We start from the raw sequence: 25,369 nt of genomic DNA, 5'->3' as shown, positions 1-25,369 counted from the left end.
TACAGTAGATTTCAGTGGGCACACCCTCAGTTTGGAGAAGCAGGCTAGAGTGTGACACATGAGCTAAAAAGTCTACAACAGGGGATGAGGGTCAGCAATAAATCATTATTTAGACTGATTCACCTAAAAAAAGTCCTTTCTAAAAAAAAATCTAAATCAGTTTATGTGCATGCTGTATTTAGAGCATGTAGGTAGCATCAATCACTTAGCCATGTTGCTTCGCACTGTATAATATCAAAGGTCAGGTCCTAACTGACTGAATATACCCCTTCACTCCTTGCACAGGCACTGGTCATCTCTGATCTTGATCACTGTAACATCTGTCTGGCAATGAGAACTCTGCAAATGGTCAACAAGGCATCATCAGGTGTGTTCTTCAACCTTCAACAGCTCAGCCACTCCTCTTGTCAGTACTTTCCCCTGGCTCCCTCATGATGCTCACATTAAAATCAAGTCATTAATGTTCGCCTATAGTCAGACTGGCAAGCAAGCTCAACTCCTCCCCTCAGGTTTACAAGCCTTCTCGTTCACTACAATCTGCGAATGAACAACTGGTCGTTCTGTCACGGTGAGGCAGGAAGTCTCCATCAACCTCTTCCCTGCTGTGTTCCTATCTTTTGGCTGTGGATTGAGAACACATCCTCAACTCTGTCAGCAGGCACTTCAGCTGCTTTTCCACCAAACAGTTTTCATATATTCCCACTGGAACCATACTTAATCCATGCAGATACGTAAACCGTAGATTTGTTTTGTGTTTTCATCAAAGACAGTACTCTTGATGTAAACAGGGCTGTTACTAGATGACAAAAGCCTCATCACTGCTTCAACCAGCTTTCACTGTATTCCCCCTTCACTGACAATGTCTGCACCTTGATGATTTGCGTGCAGAACGGGGTTGCGTGATATTTTCAAAACAGGATGCACAGGATCAGTGCTTTGGAATTTTAAGCAAGGGAGACAAAGTTTTCAAAGTGGGCCCCTCATCCACCCCCATTGGTTGGTAAGTGGGGTCGCTATTGAGTAAGTACAGTAAAGTACTCAAAAAAAACCCAACCCAATAACCCCCAGTACACAGAAATATTAAATACACTTTTGAAAAATAATAAGGAACTGTACTTTATTTGGCAGCACAGTGGCATCGTAGTTAGCACTGTTGCCTCACAGGGTCCCTGATTTGATTCCGGGTGAATGAATGAATGAATGTACTTTATTTATCAGAGTAGGGGTGTAGCTGGGGCAAAATACATGACCCTCCCTTCGCCATTAAGTTACTGCATTTTAGTTTCGGGCTGTAATAAATGGTGTGATTTTAGTAATTTTTTAAAGAGAACAACCCTTCAAAACCAAGTTGAGAGTTTTGAATACAAAGTACAACCCCTTAAAGTTGACTGTCCCTCCCTTCAGCCAAATTAATGCCCTAATGCCACTATCTTCCTGACCAACATTTACAAAACTTTGGAGCTATATATATATATATATATCTCAATGTTTCCCATTAATAACAAAGACTATGGTGGACCGATATGTGTCATCTGTACCTTAACCCAGCCTGTCAGCAGGCCTACCTGTACAGTCCATTGTACTTGGTCTCGATTGTCAATTATCTACTGACCAATCATAACACTGCAGTGTCTCTAACGAAAATGCAAAAATGACTATTCTAATGTGAAATTAACAAAACCCCGCAGCTCAGTGGAAATGAGGCTTTTTTTGTATATTATTTCATGACTTTCAAGCCTTGTTGATCTTGTGTCAGGTGGAACGTGAAAGTGAGTTTTGAGACATCTGTTTGTCCTTCATCTACTGTGTCTTGGATTGTGTCTCTACTGCAGAAACACTCATTTATGCCTTCATAACCTCCAGTAAGGACTTTTGCAAAAGCATTCTTTACAGCCTCCCCTTCACTGACCTCCGAAAACTAAAAGACTTTCAGAACTCAGCTGCCCGGTTTCTCACTCACTACTGCTCCAGACAACACATCACACCCATCTTTCAACACCTTCATTGGCTCCCAAACAGCATCAAATTAGCACCAAGATCCTCCTCATCACCTACAAAGCCCTCAAAAACCTTACCCCTTACACCTTACAGACTTGCTCTAACGTCAGTCCCCCACTCGTCACCACAGATCATCTGATGCCAACCTTCTGACCCCCATCACCAGGACCAAGCACCGCACCGCCATTGCTGTCACAACCCTTTGGAACTCCCGCCCTCCAAACGTCTATAACTCAGACTCACTCCACTCAAACCCCAAACTTAACTCAAAACCCACCTTTTCAAAAAAGCTTACGGTACCTGTCTCCAACTGCCCCCCCAAATCTAATCTGTCATTTTCTCTATATCTTGTATTTGTATTCTGTTCTTTGTATTTGTTCCTCTGATTCATGTAAGCATTATTCAGTATTTTTTATTCTTTATTTTGTATTTTTTTTTGTTTTTTTTCATTTAATACAAAGCATCTTTGAGTACTTAGAAAATCACTATATAAATTCTAACAATTATCATTATTATTATTGTTATATGTACATCACTTTGGCCATAAGTTTTGGTCAGATGAATACATGTATATTACAGACACAAACCCCTTTCTTAATCTCAGATATGTACACTTTTCTAATTGTCAACTTTGGTTCCTATTTTTTTTGGAAAACAAGGAAATAATTTCTTTCAGATTAAAATTATACCATAAATGCCCCTGATGGTCTTATTACTGCATCACTAAGCACCAGATGAAAAATCAGAGGACCCATAATTGACAATTAGTGAATATTAAGCTTCAGTTAATTTGAATTTATTTAACTGAGCCAGGTATACTTTCTGTAAAGCTGAAACATTATTGTCCCCTCCATCCTAACACTGCCATAAGTACACGTGCCTCTGTCAGAGACTCAGAGGAAGAGAATGAGGTCAGAGGATTGGGATTAAACGTAGTGTTCAGTAACAGTGTGCTCTGAACAGATGCTTACTCGCCTCTACACAGCTGACAGAAACCCACTGGGGGGCACTGTTGCTCTATGAAAGCCTCACTGTGGCAGGCATGCAGAGCAGAGTACCTGTCGCTGAGGTTGTCTCAGCCATGTGGGTCACAGGAGGTGTGCTTTTTAAATAGATGAGCGATGAGCAGTGATGGGTAGGGGGGGAAGAATAACAGAGAAATAAAAAATTATGCCAAGCAATCAGAATGAAAAACGGTTGTTCTGCAAATCAGTGGAATAAAGGAGGATTTCATGGAAAGGGAATACCTGAGCCAGGGAGCTATTACAGTTCAAAGATGCTTTGAAATAATTAGAGATTCAGTACAAGAGCTGTTAATTGTGCACATTCACACACTTCTCTGCTGATGTATCATCACTGTCACCTTTGGGCGACGATCGTGGTGACAAAAAGCTTATTATCTTACTTATTATCAGAAATCTGGAGCTGTTTTATTATCTCTGGATGGGAAAGGACAATGTTATAGCATAAAAAGAGCTCCATGCTGCCAAATTATTAAAGCACTAAACTGATGTCAATTGGTGTTATTTGACAATATTTTATTCCACCTCAGATAACTAAAGACACTTTGGAATATTGGCTTTGATAGGCTGTAGTTCTATTTTTCCTTTATAGCAGATAAAACATCACTCTCCATATCTACAGTATACCTCATCTATGACTGTCTGCCTCCTTATGCTGTACAGCTATTTTAAACTCCAGAACAAGTGAGGTGAGGTATTAGACCTTGAATTGAGACACTCTTGTCAGCTGCTGTTTCCAGGGTTGAAAATGTACAGGTCACAATGAGATGAAAGTCAGATCTCCCGTTCCCCTTTTTGGCTCTCAGAAGTAAACAGCTATATTCCTCTGGAGAAGACAGCTTCTTCCCTAAAGGAATAAGACACATTTTATTCTATGAAATATGCCAACCTGGTAACTCTACATGGAGATTCTTCAATCACACATGATTGAATAATGGCCTGCATGATCTTCCTATTTTTCACCAGACTAGTGTTTTATGTTTGTTGTTATATGGTTAATGTTATCCTGTCTCATCAAATTTATTTTATCTGTTAATCTATTTGAATTATTAATAATTAATATTATCTTAATGTAAATTGGTGTTTTCATACTGTCAATTTGAGACTGTGTTGTTTGTATATTTTGAAAAAGAATGTATGGTTTAAACCTCTACCATAAATTCACATAACACACCAAGCAGTGGTGAAGTGCAGCCTGCAGCGCTGTGCTGAGCAACGTCTATGGAAAGCTGCAGTGGTCGCCCCAAGCTGCAGCTGGTTGATTTGCGGTGGGGTGCAGCTAAACTAAAAGCTGGGGATGGTTGAACTGAACGAATTGCAGCCAGAGAATACCTACAGCCACTCAGTAAACAGTCCTGTGACACCTGTGACACGTCGACCTACAGTATGTTACAAAGAGTTTGTTTCTGCTTGAAACACGTGAACAAGCCTCTTGGTCTCATAGAAATGTATTTGTACTGGCAAGACACGCTTGTCACGATGGTTTGTAAACTGCTTTTTACAAGGTCATAAAGAAACTGTCAACTTATATAAAAAGTTTTTTTAAAAAGTCAGCTCATAGTTTTGCAAGGACCAAGAATTTTTGTTACAGTCTGCCTACTCATCTGTGACACAAAATGCAAACAATTCTAGTGACTGGAGACATTTTTACTGATATCAAAGGCTAAATTAGAACTAATAATGTTCTTTAGACCTTCAGTTTAAAAAAAAAAAGCATTGCTTTACAGTTTTGTTCTACACAAATCAATATCAGTGCTTTGGCCTGGTCCCAAGATCCTGTGCAGGCTGCTTCTCATCAGCCACAGAGTGACCTCTGCACCATTTAGTCCTGCATTTTGCCTTATTTCATCAGGTAAGAGAGATGCTCTACACTGCACTAGGGCATGTACAGTAAAATCATCAATTAATATTGTGGTGGCGTTCATTTCAGTAAGTAAAAATGTAAACTGACTACTAGCGATGTAACAATCCATCAATCCGGAAAAACATATTGATTTAACAATCAAAAATCAAACATCATTGATGCAAAGTGAAAACATATCCATATCATCATCTTTAGGACGTGCCTTTATTTTGAAATGCTGTGTCACTGTCAAACAGCACCTCAGACAATGGCAAGCAGCCAAGAGAAAGGCGAAGAGGAGAACTTGTGTTACTCTGAAATAAATCAGCTGAGTGAATATTTTGAATTTTTGAGAAAATATGGGTCAACAGACAGAGTTTTGTCTGTGAAGATTGACAGTTATTATTGAGCTGAATTTTAGATTTTTGTCAAATAACATTGCTGTTAAATCGTGTTTTATGGCTGTTGGGAGAGGTTTGCCCTCAGGACTTTGAGCCAGATAGCCTTAAAGTTTTAGGTAAAAGATTATGGTTTGGGGCTAAAATAAAAAGATTTCTTACAGCTGAAAGCCCTGAAGGTCAACTTATCCCATGTGCTGTTTGATGTGTGCTAGTGGAGTCTATTATCGTAAACTTTACTTCACTGGGTACTGTTATTTATGTGCTGATTTTATTTCTATGGACAAAAGCAAAAAAGAAAAGTGGTTGCAGCTTCCTCTGCAGACATTGTGTCATATTGATCAGAGTCCCCTGGATCAAACTGAAATTACCAGCATTACCATATTTTTGACAGAAGAATCAATATAATATTATATCTGATTAAATGGTGATTTATACTCCAACTAACTAAAGAAGAAGACCCCATGGAGATGGATACATCAGTTGTGTAGCTGAAGATAACACAGAGGGGCTGCTTTGTTCTGCACTGACTTATACTCATAAGCAGGGCTGAGAGATAAATTGATGTTATCAATTAATGTGAATTTGTGGCTTCTGACAATTTTTAAAATAAAAATCTAGATTTTCTCTCTAACCTCCTCTGCCGCTCTCTTTGGGATTCTGTGGTTCATAGTTGGCTGCGCCCTCCCTCCACGCTTACCTCCCAGAGATACACACACACAACAACATGATAGCAAGCATTAATGACAACGAAGAGTGTGTTCCCAAAAAAAGGCACAGCCTTGTCAGTCGTTCGGAACTGGCTTGGTTTTGCTGCATCAGATCTCAAACAAACCACAGTGTGCCGCAAAGGCAGCAGCACGACAGATTTCACCATCTCAAACATGCAGCTGAGTAGGAGAAATGTGTCTCAATCCGCGATGCACAAGACCGCGTCAGCCCACACCTATTAAAAAGTAGGCAACATTTGTGAAATAATTTTCCTGTTGTGTCCCGTATGACGGGAAGGTGCAAAGCTGTTACTGATGAAGTCGTGCTGCATATCGCTAAAGATAGGGCGTCCGTACATTCAGTGGAAAAGCCTGCAGGTTTATCCACATGCTGCAAACTATCCATCCCAGGTATGTGCTACCAAGCTGCTCTGCCTCATCTGTACAGCTGCACACATGAAAAGATCACAGAGAGCTGGAGGAAATGTTCTTTGACTCCACTACAACAGAAATGTGGTCCAGTCATTTCAACACAATGAATAACATCACTAACATGGAACTAATGTTGAATGATGGTTTGATTTTCACTACTCCACTGTTTCAACAACATAACTGCACAATATGCAAAACTGACTTGTAGGTCTCTACATTTTTCAGTTTGCCTTTGTTAATTTCTATTGCTAAAATCAAAGCAAAACTTGGTTTGAGTTATTTGTCATGTGTAGTTTTAAATTGGAAAAACTGATTCAAATTGTAAATCAAGTTTGGTGTGAAAAAATCAGTGATTTTAGTTTTAGGCCATATTGCCCAGGCCTAATTCATATTAATGTAAAAAGGATACAAGGAACAAAGAAAATGTGGCAATTTCCCATTGGAATTAATCAATCAATCTATAATATCAAAGACAAACCGCTCAGAAGTGAAAGTCTATCGACTGTCTATATAAACATAGTTGAATCAGCTGTAAAACATGTCAACTGCAGGTCACACTGAGAGGTGCCTGACCTCAGTGACACAGAGTATGTTCAAGCAGAAAGAGTTCTGTGACCACGTGACTGTTGGATTTAGTAAAAACTTACTCTTCCAGTGAGATGTTGGAGTACAGCAGTGGGGACACGGAGGGGAGAGGAGCCGACAGGCTGGTAGGTCCCAGCTGGGTGGTCGTCTCAGCTGCCAGCCGTCTCTCTGGTATCGATGTCTGAGGCACGATTTCCAGCACTGCCCAGCACCTGGAAAAAAACAAAAAGAAAACACACACACACACACACACACACACACACACACACACACACAGAGTCACTAAGGGCATGGCACGTCAGGACCCCTTAGCTTTGTTACAAGCTGTCTGAGGAGATGAGGCTCGTAGACTTCTTTTAAATCACCTCTTAAAACCCATTTTCATAGACTTTAAATCATGTGATGTTGTTTTTTAACTTCTTTTATTTTTTTTACCTTTTAAATTTTCTTTCATTTGTGGTTGTTTTTTTTTTTTTTCGGTCTGTTTCTTTCTGTATTATCTCATATTGACGTTTTACATCCTGCATCTTGCATTATTTGTCCACTGGTTTTAATTTTATCCTAGCCATACCCTAGTTTCTTTTTGCTTATGTTCAATAGGATTGTTTGGCTTTCCGCTGTTGTATCGCTGTCTGTGTATCCCATTTCTGCTTTGCTTTGTTGGTTGAAACACTTTGTAAACACTGTTTTAAAGATGTTATATAAATAAAGTTATTATTATTATTCATCGAGCACATATACCTCCACTCATGTCACACCAATGTCAGTTCACCAGTATGCTTTCAGGACCAACAGATCCACAGAGGACGCCGTATCTACTGCTCTTCACTCAGTCTTCACTCACCTGGAGAATAAGAACAGCTACATCAGGATGCTGTTTGTTGGCTTCAGCTCAGCATTACTCTCCCATTAAGCTGATTGGAAAACTTAACACACTGGGCTTCAGTACAACACTCTGCAACTGGACACTGGACTTCCTCACATGCAGACCTCAGAGAGTTCAGACTGGCAGTCTCACCTACTTTACATTAGTGCTTAACACCAGAGCCTGCCAGGGCTGTGTGCTCAGCCCCTTCCTGTTCACACTGTGCACCCATGACTGCACTCCCAGACATCAGGAGAACTCTATTGTGAAGTATGCAGACGACACCACCATTATCAGCCCTATTACAAACAACAATGAGAGTTCATACCGGGAGGAAATCAACAATCTTGCAGAGTGGTGCACAGAGAACAACCTACTGCTCAACGTCAGTAAAACCAAGGAGCTGATTGTTGATTTTAGAAACAAGGAGGCAAAGATACTCACCCCTGGAGCAGTTGAACAGCTATAGGTTCCTTGGAATCACTATCACTGAGAACCTTGGTCATCACACATCACCATCCAAGTTAAAAAAGCACAGAAAGGGCTCTACTTTCTATGGAAACATAATAAGGCTAAATTCCAGATGGTCAACTTTAATTTAATTTCTTCTTAAATCACGTTTAAGAAAAATGACACATAAATCTACCTTGTACCTTACATACAAGCTTCAGCCAAGGGTGCGTTTACACCTGTAGTTCAGTCCATTTGGTCTGGACCAAGGGGGAGAAAAATATTGTTGCATTTAGTCCTGCTCCACTTCCTGTTCACACTGACTTTCTAAAAACAAACTAAGAGGAGGAATCATGAAGTTATACAGACTGACAGGTAACTCGTTTATTGGACAGTTTTGGCAACTGTCATCCTGCATCATCAGGACTCGTGGAAATCACATTCATTCTCTCTCTCTCTCTCTCTCTCTCTCACACACACACACACACACCACCACAACCACCACAAAGTTCTACTAATCTATATATTGATGTGAACAATGGATGAAATGACTAAGTGTCATGTGAACAGGTACCAGCAAAGATTTATCATCAACTCTGCAGTTCTCATCTTTTCTCAGCTCATTGTTGATTTTATGGTGCAGAGCTTTACTGTTTTGATCCAGTCTGACCATACTGCACAGAAGCAGCTGTTTTCAGAGACACTAAAACACAAAACACAAAACACTCTTGAAGGACCAACTTTACACAAGAGGATGACGAGGGAGCGGATTCTATTCCTGTCCTATCTCATTCCCACAAAAACTGCTCTGCCCTCATTCCATGATGACAAAAAAAAATTAAAAATAATAAATAAAGAATCCTGTCCCATCCCAATCCCAGAAGAATGACTCTTGTTCCATACTGTCATCATGTTGTGTTTTAAATGATGAAGAGAATGGTGTTTATTCGTAGCAGAACTGCATTTTCATACATAAAAAATAAGCATAGCTATTCAGTAGATAGATCAGTAGATAGTAGCATCTAGGAAGTAGCCTGGGGTGGCACGGAGTACCCCTGAAATCTGATTAACCACCTCAGGTGCACTCCACCATGATCTGCCCAGTCAGTCTGAACTGTTTGACTAGAAACTGATTCTTCGTTTATGGGTGCAGTTGAGTCTTATACCTAAGAGGCAGTAATGTGCCTCTTAGTAAGTAGTGTCTTGCCTGACTAACTATACAAAAAAAAACTGATAGAACTGTTAAATGTTTGATCACACAGGCTTATTTATTTTAATTTTTGGCACTTTAACTTTGTTGGCACTTTATACTTGCAATTGTATTATTTACCTTTGGGTGAATAATTTCTTCAGCAAAGTATGTAGCTTTCTTTTTTTATATACATTTGTGTGGTGTTACTCTGTGGCGTTGTGATTAGTCAGTCTTTTCATCTTTTAACCCAACTACAATAAGTAGTGTAGGACACTAGAATTTTATTAATTAAAGTAGGCATGGGTAGTGGAGACAAAAATGGTCAATTAAAGATATGCCGACACATGTGCCTGCAGCAGCCCTCGTAATTCATGCCATTCATTCCACTTGGGTCACCCCAGTAAAAAAAAAAAAAAAATAGTGTTATTTTTTTATATTTTATTATGTTTTTTTAAAAAAACATTTTTATTGTAATTTTTTATTCTATACTTATGATTTTGACTGTTTCAGTACTTCGCTTTTATTGTAGCTTTTATTGTAACTTCTCTTAATATGCCTACTGTTTGCACCAAACACCAAGGCAAATTATTTTTTGTGAATACCTACTTGGTAATGAACCTAACTGCACAGCGTGAGGTAAATAACAGGCGCTTAGCCCGTTCCCTCGATGCACTCCACCCTTTTCTGGCTGAGAACCATGGCCTTGGATTTGGAGGTGCTGATTCTCATCCCAGCCGCTTCACACTTGGCTGTGAACCGATCCAGTGAGAGCTGAAGGTCACGGCCTGATGAAGCCAACAGGACCACATCATCTGCAAAGAGCAGAGACCCAATCCTGAGGTCACCAAACCAGACCCCCTCAACACCCTGGCTGCGCCTAGAAATTCTGTCCATAAAAGTTATGAACAGAATCTGTGAAAAAGGGCAGCCCTGGTGGAGTCCAACCCTCACCGGAAACGAGTCTGACTGACTGCCGGCAATGCGGACCAAGCTCTGGCACCGGTCGTACAGTGAACGGACAACCTGCATCAGGGGGTCCGATATCCCATATTCCTGGAGAACCCCCCACTGGACTCCTCGAGGGACACGGTTGAGTGCCTCCTCCAAGTCCACAAAGCACATGTGGACTGGTTGGGCAAACTCCCATGCACCCTCAAGGATCCTGCCAAGGGTCCAGAGTTGATCCACAGTTCCACGACCAGGGCGAAAACCGCATTGCTCCTCCTGAATCCGGGGTTCGACTGTCTGGCGGACCCTCCTCTCTAGTACCCCTGAATAGAACTTACCAGGGAGGCTGAGGAGTGTGATGCCCCTATACTTGGAACACACCCTCCGGTCCCCCTTGTTACAAAGAGGGACCATCACCCTGGTCTGCCAGTCCAAAGGCACTGCCCCAGATGTCCACACAATGTTGCAGAGTCGTGTCAACCATGACAGCCCCACAGCATCCAGGGCCCTAAGGAACTCCGGGCGGACCTCATCCACCCCTGGGGCCCTGCCACCGAGGAGCTTTTTGACCACCTCGGCAACCTCAGCCCCAGAGATGGGAGAGCCGAGTCCCAGCTAGATTTTATATTTGATTATCACAGCCTTGGATATGTCAATGATTAGCAGCAACACTGACAGTGCACATAGTTGAAGCATCATGTACAGTATTTTGTCCATTTGCCAAAATGTCATCATTGAGTGGGAAATAGCAAAAATGACAAATTCCACGGCAAAAGCCCAGAGTGCAGTTGCAGTTTGAATGCGTTTCAATGGAGCATTGTTTGGCACTTAACAGTATGAACGTAAAAATTTTGTTGTGTATTTTAGACATACTATAAGAGCTCAGCTGGAAATACCAAGATTAAACAAAAATACACATACTTGCTCAAATGTATGCCATATGCATTAACACAGCCATAATTATCAAAAAATTAAAAATGAAAAGTGAGTAAAATGCACCCAAACACTTCCTAACTCCCATTGTTTGTGTGTATATATATATATACACACACACACACACACACACACACACACACACACACATACATATATATACATACACACACACACACACATATATGTGTTTATTTATACTGTACATATATACATACATACATACAAACACATATATGTGTTTATATATACTGTACATATATACATACAAGCACACACACACACACACACATATATAGGTGCATCTTAAAAAAAATTGAATATCGTGAAAAAGTTCTATATTTTCCATCAGTTATATAAGAAAGTGAACATTTGATATATTCTAGACTCATTAGATATAAACTTAAATGTTTCAAGCATCTTTCTGTTTTAATTTTGATGATTATGGCCTAAAGCTAGAAAAATATGAAAAGATATTTAAATATTTCATATTTAATATTTATATAAAATATTTCATTTTAAGTTTGAGTAAATTACTATTCAAATAGTAAAAATACCATGTATCTCTCTGCCTAGTTCAGTTTATGCAATCATAATCATAGGGAAGAATTGTGGTTGACAGTTGTCCAGGATATGATCATGAACAGCCTTCACAAGGAGGGTAAGCCACAGAAGGTCAACCTAGCTGCCTCATCACAGTCAAGGTAGCTTAAAGTTGGATATCTGAAGGAAAGACTCAGCAGCATCATTTAACTTTCACCCGACGTTGGCAGTCAGACGGTGAGCTCATTTACCTGCCTTCCTATTTACTTCTGTGGCTGAGACGGAGCCAGAATTGTACTATGAATGGAACAGTGTGCACGTCTACGTGACCACAGGTGTAAGATGCAAAATGTATGTCTGAGCCTTAATGTTCATTCATTGATCAGTGCAAACTGGTTTACTGACTTCCTTGCTTTAAAAAATAAAAGTGAGACTGTTCTCATTAACTGCTTGTACACTTTGCTTTTGCTTTGCGAAAAGTTATGCAAGAGAATTCATACATAACCCAAGTAATCCGGAAGGCTGTGATCACATGACCAATGCGCTGAAAGGAGTAGGGAGGTAAGTAGTATATAAACAAAGATTGCTCAAACAAACACAACTTCCCCCAGATGTGAAACCAAATTTCACCTGCTCTGTGGTTGAAAAATAGTTGTGATCGGCGCTCTGCAAACACAAACACATACCTAACCTGCTCACACGGCTGCCATTGACACTTAATAAGTTAGACAATTATAGCAGCGCCATTCAACCTGATGATTTATTCACTGTAAGCTGGAAACAAGTTAACAGCTCTAAAGTTCAGATATTAATAGTATTTGAAAATTGCAGTTGTGCTCCATGGTTGCAAATGTGACTAAATAGTCACAGTCTGGAGCTCTGCAAAAGCCCTGCTTTGTGTGTGTGTGTCCACGAGAGCCATAAAAGAGAGCAAGAGACCCCAAATGACAGTGGCCTATATAAAAGATGTGACAATTTATACTCGATGTTCACAATATAGTCATTTTGTATATCACAAGCTGCGATATATTGAGTACATTCAATATACCTCCCAACCCTACTGCATGCAACCTGCTGTATGAAGATACTTGGGTAAGATTTTTCTTTCATTACAGTTTCCAAGGCCAAGAATTAATTTACAATGTCATCTAGATTAACACTGCATCACCTACATAATGAGAAATTTCACCAGTTGTTGGTTTCTTATTTGGAGATGTTCACGCTAGAATATGCAAAGACTTAAGTATACCACAACATATCAATATAACTGAGACTGTAACATCAACTGCTATGTCAAATGTGCTATTTTTTTAGTGGTTCAGATACTTGTATTATGAGACATGATCACAGCTGACCTGCAGTCCCACATAGGCCTCCAACAAGGATTTCCCCTTGGAGTGTCAAAGTGTTAAACTCTGGTAGATATCAGTCTGATAATCCTTCAGGGTTCAGCTAGTCTTTGAAGGTTCTCTAAAAACAAAAGCAGGGGACTAGGAAACCTAGGATGAATCACAAGTTCTTTGTTTGAAACCAAAGGCCATAAAGTTAGGCTGCAGGGAGCGAGAGAGAGAGAGCAAGTCATGGACAAGTAAGTTTTCTCCTCTCTCTGCAGCAGCGGCAGTTGGTCTCTTTGAATCGGCAGTGCAGAGTGCAGCTCTGAGAGATTTATCCATTCATTTGTTGTGGCTACGCTCGAATGCACCCAACAACACACCATTTCTATTTTATTCTACTAGTCTTTCACTCTGCTGGGTGGCTCAACAGAATTATGTCCCTGACGATAATTATCAATCAAAATTATGGTCTAAAAAATTGAGGCAGAGGAAATTGCTTACCAGGACATCAAGCAGGAACAGGACCCCAAAAAGAAGGAGTGTGATAACAGAGGGAGGTGTGAGAAAGCAAGGCAGAAAGAGCGAGAGAGGATTTGCATCGGTGCAGTGTGAGCTATGATGATTTCAGTCACCTGACGGTAACAAACTGTGCCACACAACCCTTTTCAAGAGCAAACGGTGTCAACTCAAATGCTTTACATAAACTCCTCAGTGCAGTTATTCCATCACAGATTTGAGCTATTAAATATAATGAAATGTTATGATCTCTGGCAGTCTAAAAAAAGGGAGGTAGCAATAAGCCTTTCCAATGAATGACTGGATGCTTTCTTTTTATTAGTTTTAAATAGGATCTTCCCCTAATAGTCTTGGAATCAACAAATTCTTTAGTGTTTGTGGCTGCAATTTACTCAAATGTCAATCATGTCAATGAAATGAAGCAGAAATTAAAAGGTGCATTTGAAAAGGAAGCGTGAGCAACACTTTATAGCAGCTTCACGCTCCTGTCTGTGTCTCTGCATAGGTGCATTTACACGTGATGTTTGAGAAAGTCTAATTATTATGTTAGTCTGTCTAAAACTTTTAAAATACATGTAAACATGTAAGTTGGACTGAAATTGGACAAAATCAAATTTCAGACGAAGTTGGACTTGCTCCTCCGACATGTTTACATCCCAGTCAGACTTAAACTGGACTCGGTGGTTGCGGTCCTAGTCGCCATGCCAGCCTACCTTTGTGTTTACAGATGGGGACTGTTTGTTATTTATGAGAGGGTAAGGGGTGCTGCAGAAGGGGATGGGCATTTAAAAAAATTAAGCACTGAGAAGGGACCTTTGATTTTAATGTTCTTAACTTTGGGGTAAGGTACGGGACATACAACGTTGAAAGGTAGTATTTTATTTTAAATGTGCTTGTATACTGGGACAAGGACAGCAGTCCAATTAAATGACCTAATCGAGCTTTAACAGTAGTTCAACTAAACTGTGCATGGAAACATACTGAGTATTGACTGGAGGTCACGGGTGTTGCAGCAGTGCTCAGAGCCAAAAAAATCACTGTAGTTAGGGGAATGAAAAAAAAAGAAAATAAACAAAAGCATAAAAGTCAAATTCTTACACTTGCTTACACTTGGATAGCTCATTGAAGTCAGACAACTGAAAAAAAGCCCCTTAAACATATCGTGTATAGACACGCTGTTAGTCTGCACAATGTTCTGAAGTGGTTAATAAAGCCAATGATACTCTGTTATTCTTGTTTAAATCTCACACAGATCCACACACTGAAATTTGAGAGAAGCCAGACAACAGTATGACAACATCTAAAGGCAAAAGTCATGAATTGTTACAAATGTCCATGCTAAAAGGTGCAATGAAAATCCCTCTGTCATAGAGACAGGATCATCTCTCTCTGAAGGCTTCATGGTGTTTCATTTGTATACGCTAACAGGAGTTAACAAAAGTAATTGTGTGAAGAATGAAAAAGGTCCTGCCTCCTTTCTTCACACTGCAAACCTGGCAAATCGCTACATAAAGTTGGCATGCCTGTCTGATGCTAATGATGCTTTCTAATGCTGGTCGATGTCCCCAACAAGTACTTTATTCAAAGCATAAAAACCACTTAATGCACACTTTGCCAACCCCTACACAGGTCTGCCAAAATATATGTGTGCACTAATTACCGCATTTACTTAAGTTTAGTGCCTTGTGAAGTGGCAGGAGAACCACTGACAGTGTTCACAGAAGTAAGAATTATTGTGATGTTACATTACTATAGTCACCAAAAGAAAATGTTGGCGAAAATGTTGGCACGTTTCTGCACACCACACAAATGTGTTACATCTGCAATTTTCATGCATATCATATCAACATTTCTAAAGTGACAAAGTATATGAGCTGACTGCCACTGTGTGTAATATTTTTCTTGTAGGTGTCCTTTTTTTCTCTTCTTCTAATATAACTTCACACTATCTGCAGATGCAAATTATCTCTAAACTGTACATGGTCCATTTAAATAAAAATAAATAAATTACTGTCATCAGGAGGAGACTCCTGCCAAGCTACAGACCACTGTTGGAGACCTACAAACAAAAAAACTTGCTTGTGATTCAATATCAATCATTGCCGTGTTTCCAGCCGGTTTTTAAGGCATCAAAGCTGGTTGTTTTTTAATGTCCCCTTGCTGTTTTTCACCAAGCACAGTGCCATGAAATATGTTTTCTTATTGAGACATTGCAGTACAGCTGGGTATTTGAAGCCAAGACATGACCTTTTAACCTAGTGCTTTCTGTGCCTAAACCACATGTATGTAAACCACAGCATTTTTGTAACATAAAGTTTCAACAGATTTGTTGCATCATAATGTGCAAGTACAACCTATCCATGGTTTGCAAAAAAACGTACAATGCCAGTATTTTTTCTGGTGAGTGGGCTGGTTACACAAAGGCTTCTCTACAGTGGCTGTAAGGGTTTGTGTGATAAAGAGTAACAACACTATTCAACCGAAGTGGAGCCTATGGATCATGTGAATGGGTCATTGTGTAACAGGTATGAATTGTAAGATATGCTGTAGTATTGGGTCTTGTTGATTGTGGTTATCTAGAAAATGAACCTGCTGTTATAATGACTGATCACTAATGCAGCCAAATTAAGCTATAGCCGCTCTTGGCAAAGATCACGCAATAGAGCCTCAACAGAGTCCGAAACGATGGTGGTGTCATTACGCTCCAGTGTGTAATTATGCACTGCATTACAGCATCCCACCATCAAAAGAGGCATGACAGGCGTGATGTTGAACACATGAGTGTCCGCCACTGGTATAAAATATAATATGTATCTGTAGCGCAACAATAGCGAAGGCATAACATGTCAATCACAATCATTTACCTTCTCTGCGATATGGCAGTTGATCTCGTCTTCTGCTAAGACGGTAAGGAGCTTCCGAATCTCAGTTTTCCCAGTTTACAGACATTTACAGATGCCATTCTTCTTCTCAAAATTAGCCATGACACTAACAGCTGCCTTTTAAATCTCCAACAGTGGGTCGCACACATTAACACGTTGTCAAAACGTGTGTGTGATCGCCCAAGATCACATCTTTCTGGCTTTTACAAAGACCTTGTTTTGGGGTTGTTACTACCTCTTGTCCCGGCTCAGAGGCGAGACCACTCTGACCCCACTTTCCTCGATCGGACATTATATAGAGAACAGCAAGGGGGTATAATGCCGTAATATTCTTGCCTTGATCAGGCTGTGTAAATTAGACTCTATGCACTTATGAGACTCTATGAACTCTGAGACAAATAACACCACCTTAGTCTGGAACCCTATATTCTCTGATCTTAGGAATCATATGCACTGTGCCCATAGGGTGCAAAGCAAAGACTAATTGGGAGTGGGAATCTGAAAAAAAGTGACAAAGGGTAGACTGATTGTGAACAACTCACCATCTCTCAAAAGTCACATGCACCACAATTCCAATAAGACCTCAAGAGACATCCCAATACATCCATCACATAGAGCTTGATGAATGGGCAACCTCTGAGGAGATCTCCTCATTGAGGATCCATTGGTCGGGAGCTATCAGTATATCATGCGGATTGGCCTGCCTGTCTTTCTTTGGAGCCCCTCGAGGACATAACTAAAGGACAGTTCTTTCTGTCAGATTCTCCATGGTGGGACTGCATCGTACCTCCTCATACTACAGGCGGAGCAGCCATTCAGAACTAAGTGATGTCAGCCTCTCTTGTGTTGTTGCCTAGAGGGATAGAGTGACATGACAGCTAGTCTCATCTCGGTGGCAAGGGAATTTACTTGGAAGAAGCACGAGGACTAAACAGGTGAAATTTGTCTTTCCAGGGAGTGGAAAGATCCCTTCTCGTTTCTCTTGAAGGCTGACGTTTGCTTGGCTGAAAACAGCTGGTCAAGGATGTATGGCTAGTTTGTTTGGGTTCAGGGAGAGCTGCCGCGACGCTCGCTTCTCTTTCAGCTGCTTGGATGTCATCAGACAAGGGGACTCCTTCCAAGCACAAAGCTGGAGGGAGACAAAGCTCAGTCAAACCTGCCATGTTTCAATCATGACTAGAGTGGTGAGTCTTTCTATGGCTGTGACACTAGCCCTGGACAGTGTACTGAACTGCACAGCTGTGCAAGTAAGCTCATTTTGATTCTCTATGGTGGAGGTCTTCAGGGAAACCAGTAAAACACTGAATGAGACCATCAACAACCGGGCCACTGGAAGGTATTTCTTCTTCAGCTATTCCACCACTTCATTGTCGCTACCCATACTTGCCCTTTTCCAAACCAGACCCTCCCTGCTCCCACTCTGTCACAAGTTTAACTCATTACTTTGTCTAGTTACACTTGACATTGTGTGACCATGGAGCACTACTGTGGCTTGCAAATACTATTGATATATGAACTGGAGAGTTGTTAGTTTGTAGTTTGTTTCCAGCTTGCAGTGAACTTCATGAGGGGTAGTGATGGTAGTGTGAGCAGGTCAAGTGTGTGTTTGTATTTGCATTTTGAGACCATGGAGCACCTAATTCCAAAAATTAGTAATATATGAACTGGAGAGCTATTTGTTGCCCGCCTCAAGCTTCAAGTCCACAACAAAAACATCCAAACTTCCTGCCTGAGACAAGCCAGGTCCTTCAAAATAAAAGCTCCATGGGTCCTGCTTTGATTTTTTAGTTCTAACAGTGCTTTTTTAATTTTCATTTTAATCAATTTAATTATGACTCTGAAGAGCTGTTTATGTGCTCATAGCTTGTACATACAATATTTCCGAGGAGCATGTGAAGAAAGTACAGGGAGTGCAGAATTATTAGTTGTTGTATTTTTGAGGATTAATTTTATTATTGAACAACAACCATGTTCTTAATGAACCCAAAAGACTCATTAATATCAAAGCTGAATATTTTTAGAAGTTGGAGTGGGGCTTTTTTAGTTTTAGCTATTTTAGGAGGATATCTGTGTGTGCAGGTGACTATTACTGTGCATAATTATTAGGCAACTTAACAAAAAACAAATATATACCCATTTCAATTATTTATTTTCACCAGGGAAACCAATATAACAGCTCAACATTCACAAATAAACATTTCTGACATTCAAAAACAAATCAGTGACCAATATAGCCACCTTTCTTTGCAAGGACACTCAAAAGCCTGCAATCCATGGATTCTGTCAGTGTTTTGATCTGTTCACGATCAACATTGCGTGCAGCAGCAACCACAGCCTCCCAGACACTGTTCAGAGAGGTGTACTGTTTTCCCTCCTTGTAAATCTCACATTTGATGAGGGACCACAGGTTCTCTATGGGGTTCAGATCAGGTGAACAAGGAGGCCATGTCATTAGTTTTTCTTCTTTTAGACCCTTTCTTGCCAGCCACGCTGTGGAGTACTTGGATGCGTGTGATGGAGCATTGTCATTCATGAAAATCATGTTTTTCTTGAAGGATGCGGACTTCTTCCTGTACCACTGCTTGAAGAAGGTGTCTTCCAGAAACTGGCAGTAGGACTGGGAGTTGAGCTTGACTCCATCCTCAACCCGAAAAGGCCCCACAAGCTCATCTTTGATGATACCAGCCCATACCAGTACCCCACCTCCACCTTGCTGGCGTCTGAGTCGGACTGGAGCTCTCTGCCCTTTACCGATCCAGCCACGGGCCCATCCATCTGGCCCATCAAGACTCACTCTCATTTCATCAGTCCGTAAAACCTTAGAAAAATCAGTCTTGAGATGTTTCTTGGCCCTGTCTTGACGTTTCAGCTTGTGTGTCTTGTTCAGTGGTGGTTGTTTTTCAGCCTTTCTTACCTTGGCCATGTCTCTGAGTATTGCACACCTTGTGCTTTTGGGCACTCCAGTGATGTTGCAGCTCTGAAATATGGCAAAACTGGTGGCAAGTGGCATCTTGTCAGCTGCACGCTTGACTTTTCTAAGTTCATGGGCAGTTATTTTGCGCCTTGGTTTTTCCACACGCTTCTTGCGACCCTGTTGACTATTTTGAATGAAACGCTTGATTGTTCGATGATCACGCTTCAGAAGCTTGGCAATTTTAAGAGTGCTGCATCCCTCTGCAAGATATCTCACTATTTTTGACTTTTCGGAGCCTGTCAAGTCCCTCTTCTGACCCATTTTGCCAAAGGAAAGGAAGTTGCCTAATAATTATGCACACCTGATATAGGGTGTTGATGTCATTAGACCACACCCCTTCTCATTACAGAGATGCACATCACCTGATATGCTTAATTGGTAGTGGGCTTTCGAGCCTATACAGCTTGGAGTAAGACAACATGCATAAAGAGGATGATGTGGTCAAAATACTCATTTGCCTAATAATTCTGCACTCACTGTATTAATGAAACACTTGGTGCAGGAGTCTTGATGAAGTCAAGTGTACTTTGTTATGATGCACCATGGCTACCAATCAAAATAAATGTCTGAATGACAGGAAGATATCCAAACCTTTGCTGTTATAAATTCTTTGGTGAGCGAGGCTTCAGTCTGGGCAAAGCAGCTCAGTGCAGCTTATGCCAGATCATCACGAGGACCTGTGCAAACATGTTGGCTGGTTTCCAACCTGGATATAAGATGATCTGGCCCCAAGCAGAAAAGGCGCATGAGATGGAGGGTGACAAAACATTGAAAGCAAGGCTGCCCTTCCCACCATCCAGTGTACACCAGATTTCATCCAGCTTCCATGTGAGTCCACATGGATGAAAAGTTAAATGCATGAAGCTCTGTTAGATCCATGTGAAATAGAGCACTTAGATGAAGGCTCATCTGAGCGTGCGCTCACTGAGCGAAAAGTAAAAGGATAGTTTGGGTGCATTGACCTAAGAGCTGAGTTTATGTGGAGAGAGAAAGTAAAGCCTGTTTACAGCGCACTGAAATAACTCTGAAATGTTATCATGAATCGATAAATGGAGCTCCCCTGTGAAAAAAACCTGCCATTATAGAGCACTGCTTCGCCACGGAACACTGCTCTCATAATTTGGTGTGTAGGTTGGACACAAAACAAAAAAAGGCAGCCTGGAGCTCATAAATCTCCGAGAAGTATCCCAGAGGAGAAAGACTTATTGTGTGGAGCTGCTCTAAGTTGTTTTGCCAGAAGCTGATCAGTAAAGTACATCAAAGGTCACATACAGCCAATTGTTTGGCAGAGCTCAGTGAGATTTGTCATGGCTGTGTATCTCATCCTGCAACAGAGGATTTTCTTGAGATTAAAATGCTTTACTTGTTCATTTTATATTTTAACAGTTTGGCTTTTATTATATGTTTTTAAAAACTGATACAAACAAAGGTGCACATTCTGAATTTAGAGAGGTCAAAGCTCTGAACCAAGACAAGAATAACTGAATTTCATAGATATATTATCATATACAACTGCAGCAACTGGATTAATGTTGCAGTGTTGGTCCATATGTAAGCTCATGTGCAGTGTACAGTTTGCTTAAAACAGGGTTTATATGGAGGATTTACAATTAGAGTATAAGAGGACCAAAAAAAACCTTATTGGTGTATGTTTTCAGTAAAGTGGTGGTAGAGAAGCAAAAATGGATGGTCAGAAAGAGCCTGAGGAACTGAGTTAGGAGAGAACTGGTTTAAGAGATTTCTGGTCCCTGATATCAGGCTGTACGTTTACATGATGTCGGTAACAGTGGACTTACTGTATTAGTTTGACAAAGACTGGACTTTTGAAATACATGTAAACATGTTAGTCACATATAATACAGGTTTATTGCAACTTGCTGAAAGGGGGCATATCTCCACCTGCCTTGGAGGAGTCAGACATCCGTCAATAAACAGATTCTCCCCTGGTGCTTATATATTGGGATAAAGACAGTAGTCCTGTTAAAATGGCCTAATGAAAGTTTGACCTTAGCTCCACTGAACTGTGTATGAAAACATACTTAGTTTTTTTCTGTCTACCCAATGAGACATTTTTGCCAATTAATATACCTGTCGAATGAAATATTGATATAGAATGTATCACAGAAACACACTCACCTGCATCTTACACGACTCAAAGCTTACAGCACAGTAAGTAGAAAGAAACTGACCTGTATCTCATCAACACAGGTTTGACAACACATGACGCAGGTACTCAAATATTCACTTGCATCATCCATCCATGTAGGGGTGGGTGATATATCAAATATACTCAAGGCATCACAGCTTGTTATACGTGTAATATATAAAAGGAACTACATCACAAACATTGACTGTATTTGTGGAGCCGTTACCATAAGCCACCAGTGTTTCAGTTAACTCACTCAACCAAATTTAATAATTTCAGATTTTCGTAGTTAACCTTAGTTTAAAGGAATATATATCATGTACTGCAATATAGCCTTAAAATATCGTGCTATTATTTCATTGCCTTATCTTCCAGCCCTATGTCCATATTACTCTTTCCTCCTCTTCACTAGGTGCTTCGGCAATATCCCTGCTGGCCGCTATCTTAGAAACACGCTGCAGCTTCAGCCTACCTTTTCTGATCCACCTTTTATTTTTTTAGCTCATCTATTCATCGTATTTGCATTTTACATTCCAATTACTCCGCTCTTTTTGTCTTAATTTCATTTATCTCCAGCTTGACCTCTCCTGCTTGGCCTCTGACATTACATGATGGACCGACCCACTTGAAGGGATGTGGGGGGAGGTAACGAAGGCTGGTACCACTGCTCCTGCCTTACAGACAGTTTTGGGAATGTGTAATCTCTAATCAGATGGGCTGTCTCAACATCAAGTTTGCTGCAGTTGGCTGGCCTACCTTTTTTAATCCCTACCTTTTTGTGACTTTGCTGGTGGTGGGGCCTTTGCTCATTTGCCAGATTTTCCCTACAGTCACTCAGAGCCTGGTCACAGTCCTGCACTTTGTATGTTCACCATTCTGTCAAAGAAACATCCTCTTGGAACATAATCCAGACTGCAACTGCACTGTCACCCCAATGTGATTATGAAAACAAATTTAGTAAAATCTAAAATGAATTACTAGGAGACAGGGTTGGCTAAATGATGATGTCTCATAATACCATACACACAGTTAGTAACACAGGCTCTCAATAAAAACTGAAATCTCCTGGGGTTCCCCAGTAGCTCACCTAGTAGAGTGCATTGCATCTAGGCTGAGTCTTTAGCCGTGGCCCAGATATCGATAGATGGTCCCATTTGCCATTAGACATGCATAATAAGATATAATAACACAAATGAATATACTCCCTTGACTTTTATTTTATTTCCAATCCCTACCTGTCATGGTAACACCAAAACAATGTAATGAGGGATAGGTGATTTTCAAGATTCATATGGGGGGGCAGAAGACCAAGGGTTCAATTTAAAACATTGCAGCTATCCAAAGAAAAGGAAGGCAGAGCACCATCATGCCTAATAGACTATTATAAGGGGGCACAGTTAAGGTGGCTAGCATGCTGCTGTAAACAGGAGTATGAAGCATAATTGAAAGCCCTCGAAACCTCACAGTTAGATATACTGTTACAATCTTTACTGGGATGCAACATTTTATATGAGCAGTACTCTGATAATCTAAATTAATGGACCAAAGTTCCTTTCATGATGGTAAATTTGGTCCAACAAGTGTAAATCATCACTATTTGGCATCACTTGAACAATTCAATCTCATCAAAGGGAAGACTGGATTCCTTTCGAAAAATATCAGACACATACACTATATTACCAAAAGTATTCGCTCACCCATTCAAATGATCAGAATCAGGTGTCCTAATCACTTGGCCTGGCCACAGGTGTATAAAATCAAGCACTCAGGCATGCAGACTGTGAAACAAGACATTTGTGAAAGAATGGGCCGCTCTCAGGAGCTCAGTGAATCCCAGCGTGGAACTGTCATAGGATGCCACCTGTGCAACAAATCCAGTCGTGAAATTTCCTCGCTCTAAATATTCCACAGTCAACTGTCAGCTCTATTATAACAAAATGGAAGCGTTTGGGAACAACAGCAACTCAGCCACGAAGTGGTAGGCCACGTAAAGTGACGGAGAGGGGTCAGCGGATGCTGAAGCGCATAGTGCAAAGAGGTCGCCGACTTTCTGCACAGTCAATTGCTACAGAGCTACAAACTTCATGTGACCTTCAGATTAGCCCAAGTACAGTACGCAGAGAGCTTCATGGAATGGGTTTCCATGGCCGAGCAGCTGCAGCCAAGCCACACATCACCAAGTGCAATGCAAAGCGTCGGATGCAATGGTGTAAAGCACGCCGCCACTGGCCTCTGGCCTCTCTGGAGTGATGAATCACGCTTTTCCATCTGGCAATCTGATGGACGAGTCTGGGTTTGGAGGTTGCCAGGAGAACGGTACATTTCAGACCGCATTGTGCCGACTGTGAAATTTGGTGGAGGAGGAATTATGGTGTGGGGTTGTTTTTCAGGAGCTGGGCTTGGCCCCTTAGTTCCAGTGAAAGGAACTTTGAATGCTTCAGGATACCTAAACATTTTGGACAATTCCATGCTCCCAACCTTGTGGGAACAGTTTGGAGCGGGCCCCTTCCTCTTTCAACATGACTGTGCACCAGTGCACAAAGCAAGGTCCATGAAGACATGGATGACAGAGTCTGGTGTGGATGAACTTGACTGGCCTGCACAGAGTCCTGACCTGAACCCGATAGAACACCTTTGGGATGAATTAGAGCGGAGACTGAGAGCCAGGCCTTCTTGACCAACATCGGTGTGTGACCTCACCAATGCGCTTTTGGAAGAATGGTCAAAAATTCCTATAAACACTCTCCTCAACCTTGTGGACAGTCTTCCCAGAAGAGTTGAAGCTGTAATAGCTGCAAAAGGTGGACCGACATCATATTGAACTCTATGGGTTAGGAATGGGATGGCACTTCAGTTCATAGTATGAGTAAAGGCAGGTGAGCGAATACTTTTGGTAATATAGTGTAGGTTTGGAAAAATGTGATTTTTTTCAGGTACCTACAAATCAGGGCATATTTTAACAAAAAGATAAAACCAATTGAGAACTGTGATACTAATCTAATTGATGTATTCACCGATACAAATGAAAACAAAAACAACAGGAAGTTTGTCTCAAAACACTACTCAAGTTTTCAATCTACATAGACACATTCAACAAATAAGATCAAGCTGAAATGGGAGAAGGAACGTGGACTTATGATCTCAGAGGAGGACTGGTCCAATATGTGTTATCTTCCACAAGCTCAGGCATTTGAAGAGAGTTTTGTTGGAGGAATTTGATTAGATATTTTGTAACCCTTAAGTTAAAAAGTATACAGACAGGTGTGTTGGAAAGAGGTCTATGCTGGAGGAAATGTGGTGAACAGTTGGCAGATCACTTCCACATATCCTGGGACTGCCCAGCCATTCGGTTATATTGGCAGAAGGTAACAGAAGCGATACGAAACATATCTGGTGATGGAATTGACTGCTCCTTTACTACAATCTGTTAAGGCAACATTGCAGCCCCCCTCGTCCCGAGATAAATACCTACTAAAGATATTGTTAGCTGCCAGCAGGATATCTGTAACACGAAAATGGTTACGGGCTGAACCTCCAACAAAGAATGACTGGATACATGTTGTTTCTACTATTCAAGGGATGGTAAGAATAACTTTTC

General features: G+C 40.8%; 1 protein-coding gene across 1 annotated transcript in view; it reads right to left on the bottom strand.

The window, feature by feature from the left end:
- Positions 1-25,369, bottom strand: part of LOC121962746 (uncharacterized) — a 132,054-nt gene that overhangs the window by 23,782 nt on the left and 82,903 nt on the right. Inside the window, exon 12 of the mRNA XM_088077390.1 lies at positions 7,051-7,200. Within this exon, the coding sequence (XP_087933516.1) occupies positions 7,051-7,200 (150 nt within the window). The remainder of the gene's footprint in view (positions 1-7,050; positions 7,201-25,369) is intronic.

This window comes from Plectropomus leopardus, chromosome 5 (assembly GCF_026936395.1).
Source record: "Plectropomus leopardus strain MGB_pleo_1.0 chromosome 5, ASM2693639v1, whole genome shotgun sequence".
NCBI lineage: Eukaryota > Metazoa > Chordata > Actinopteri > Perciformes > Serranidae > Plectropomus > Plectropomus leopardus.
This window is presented reverse-complemented; position numbering and strand designations above follow the sequence as displayed.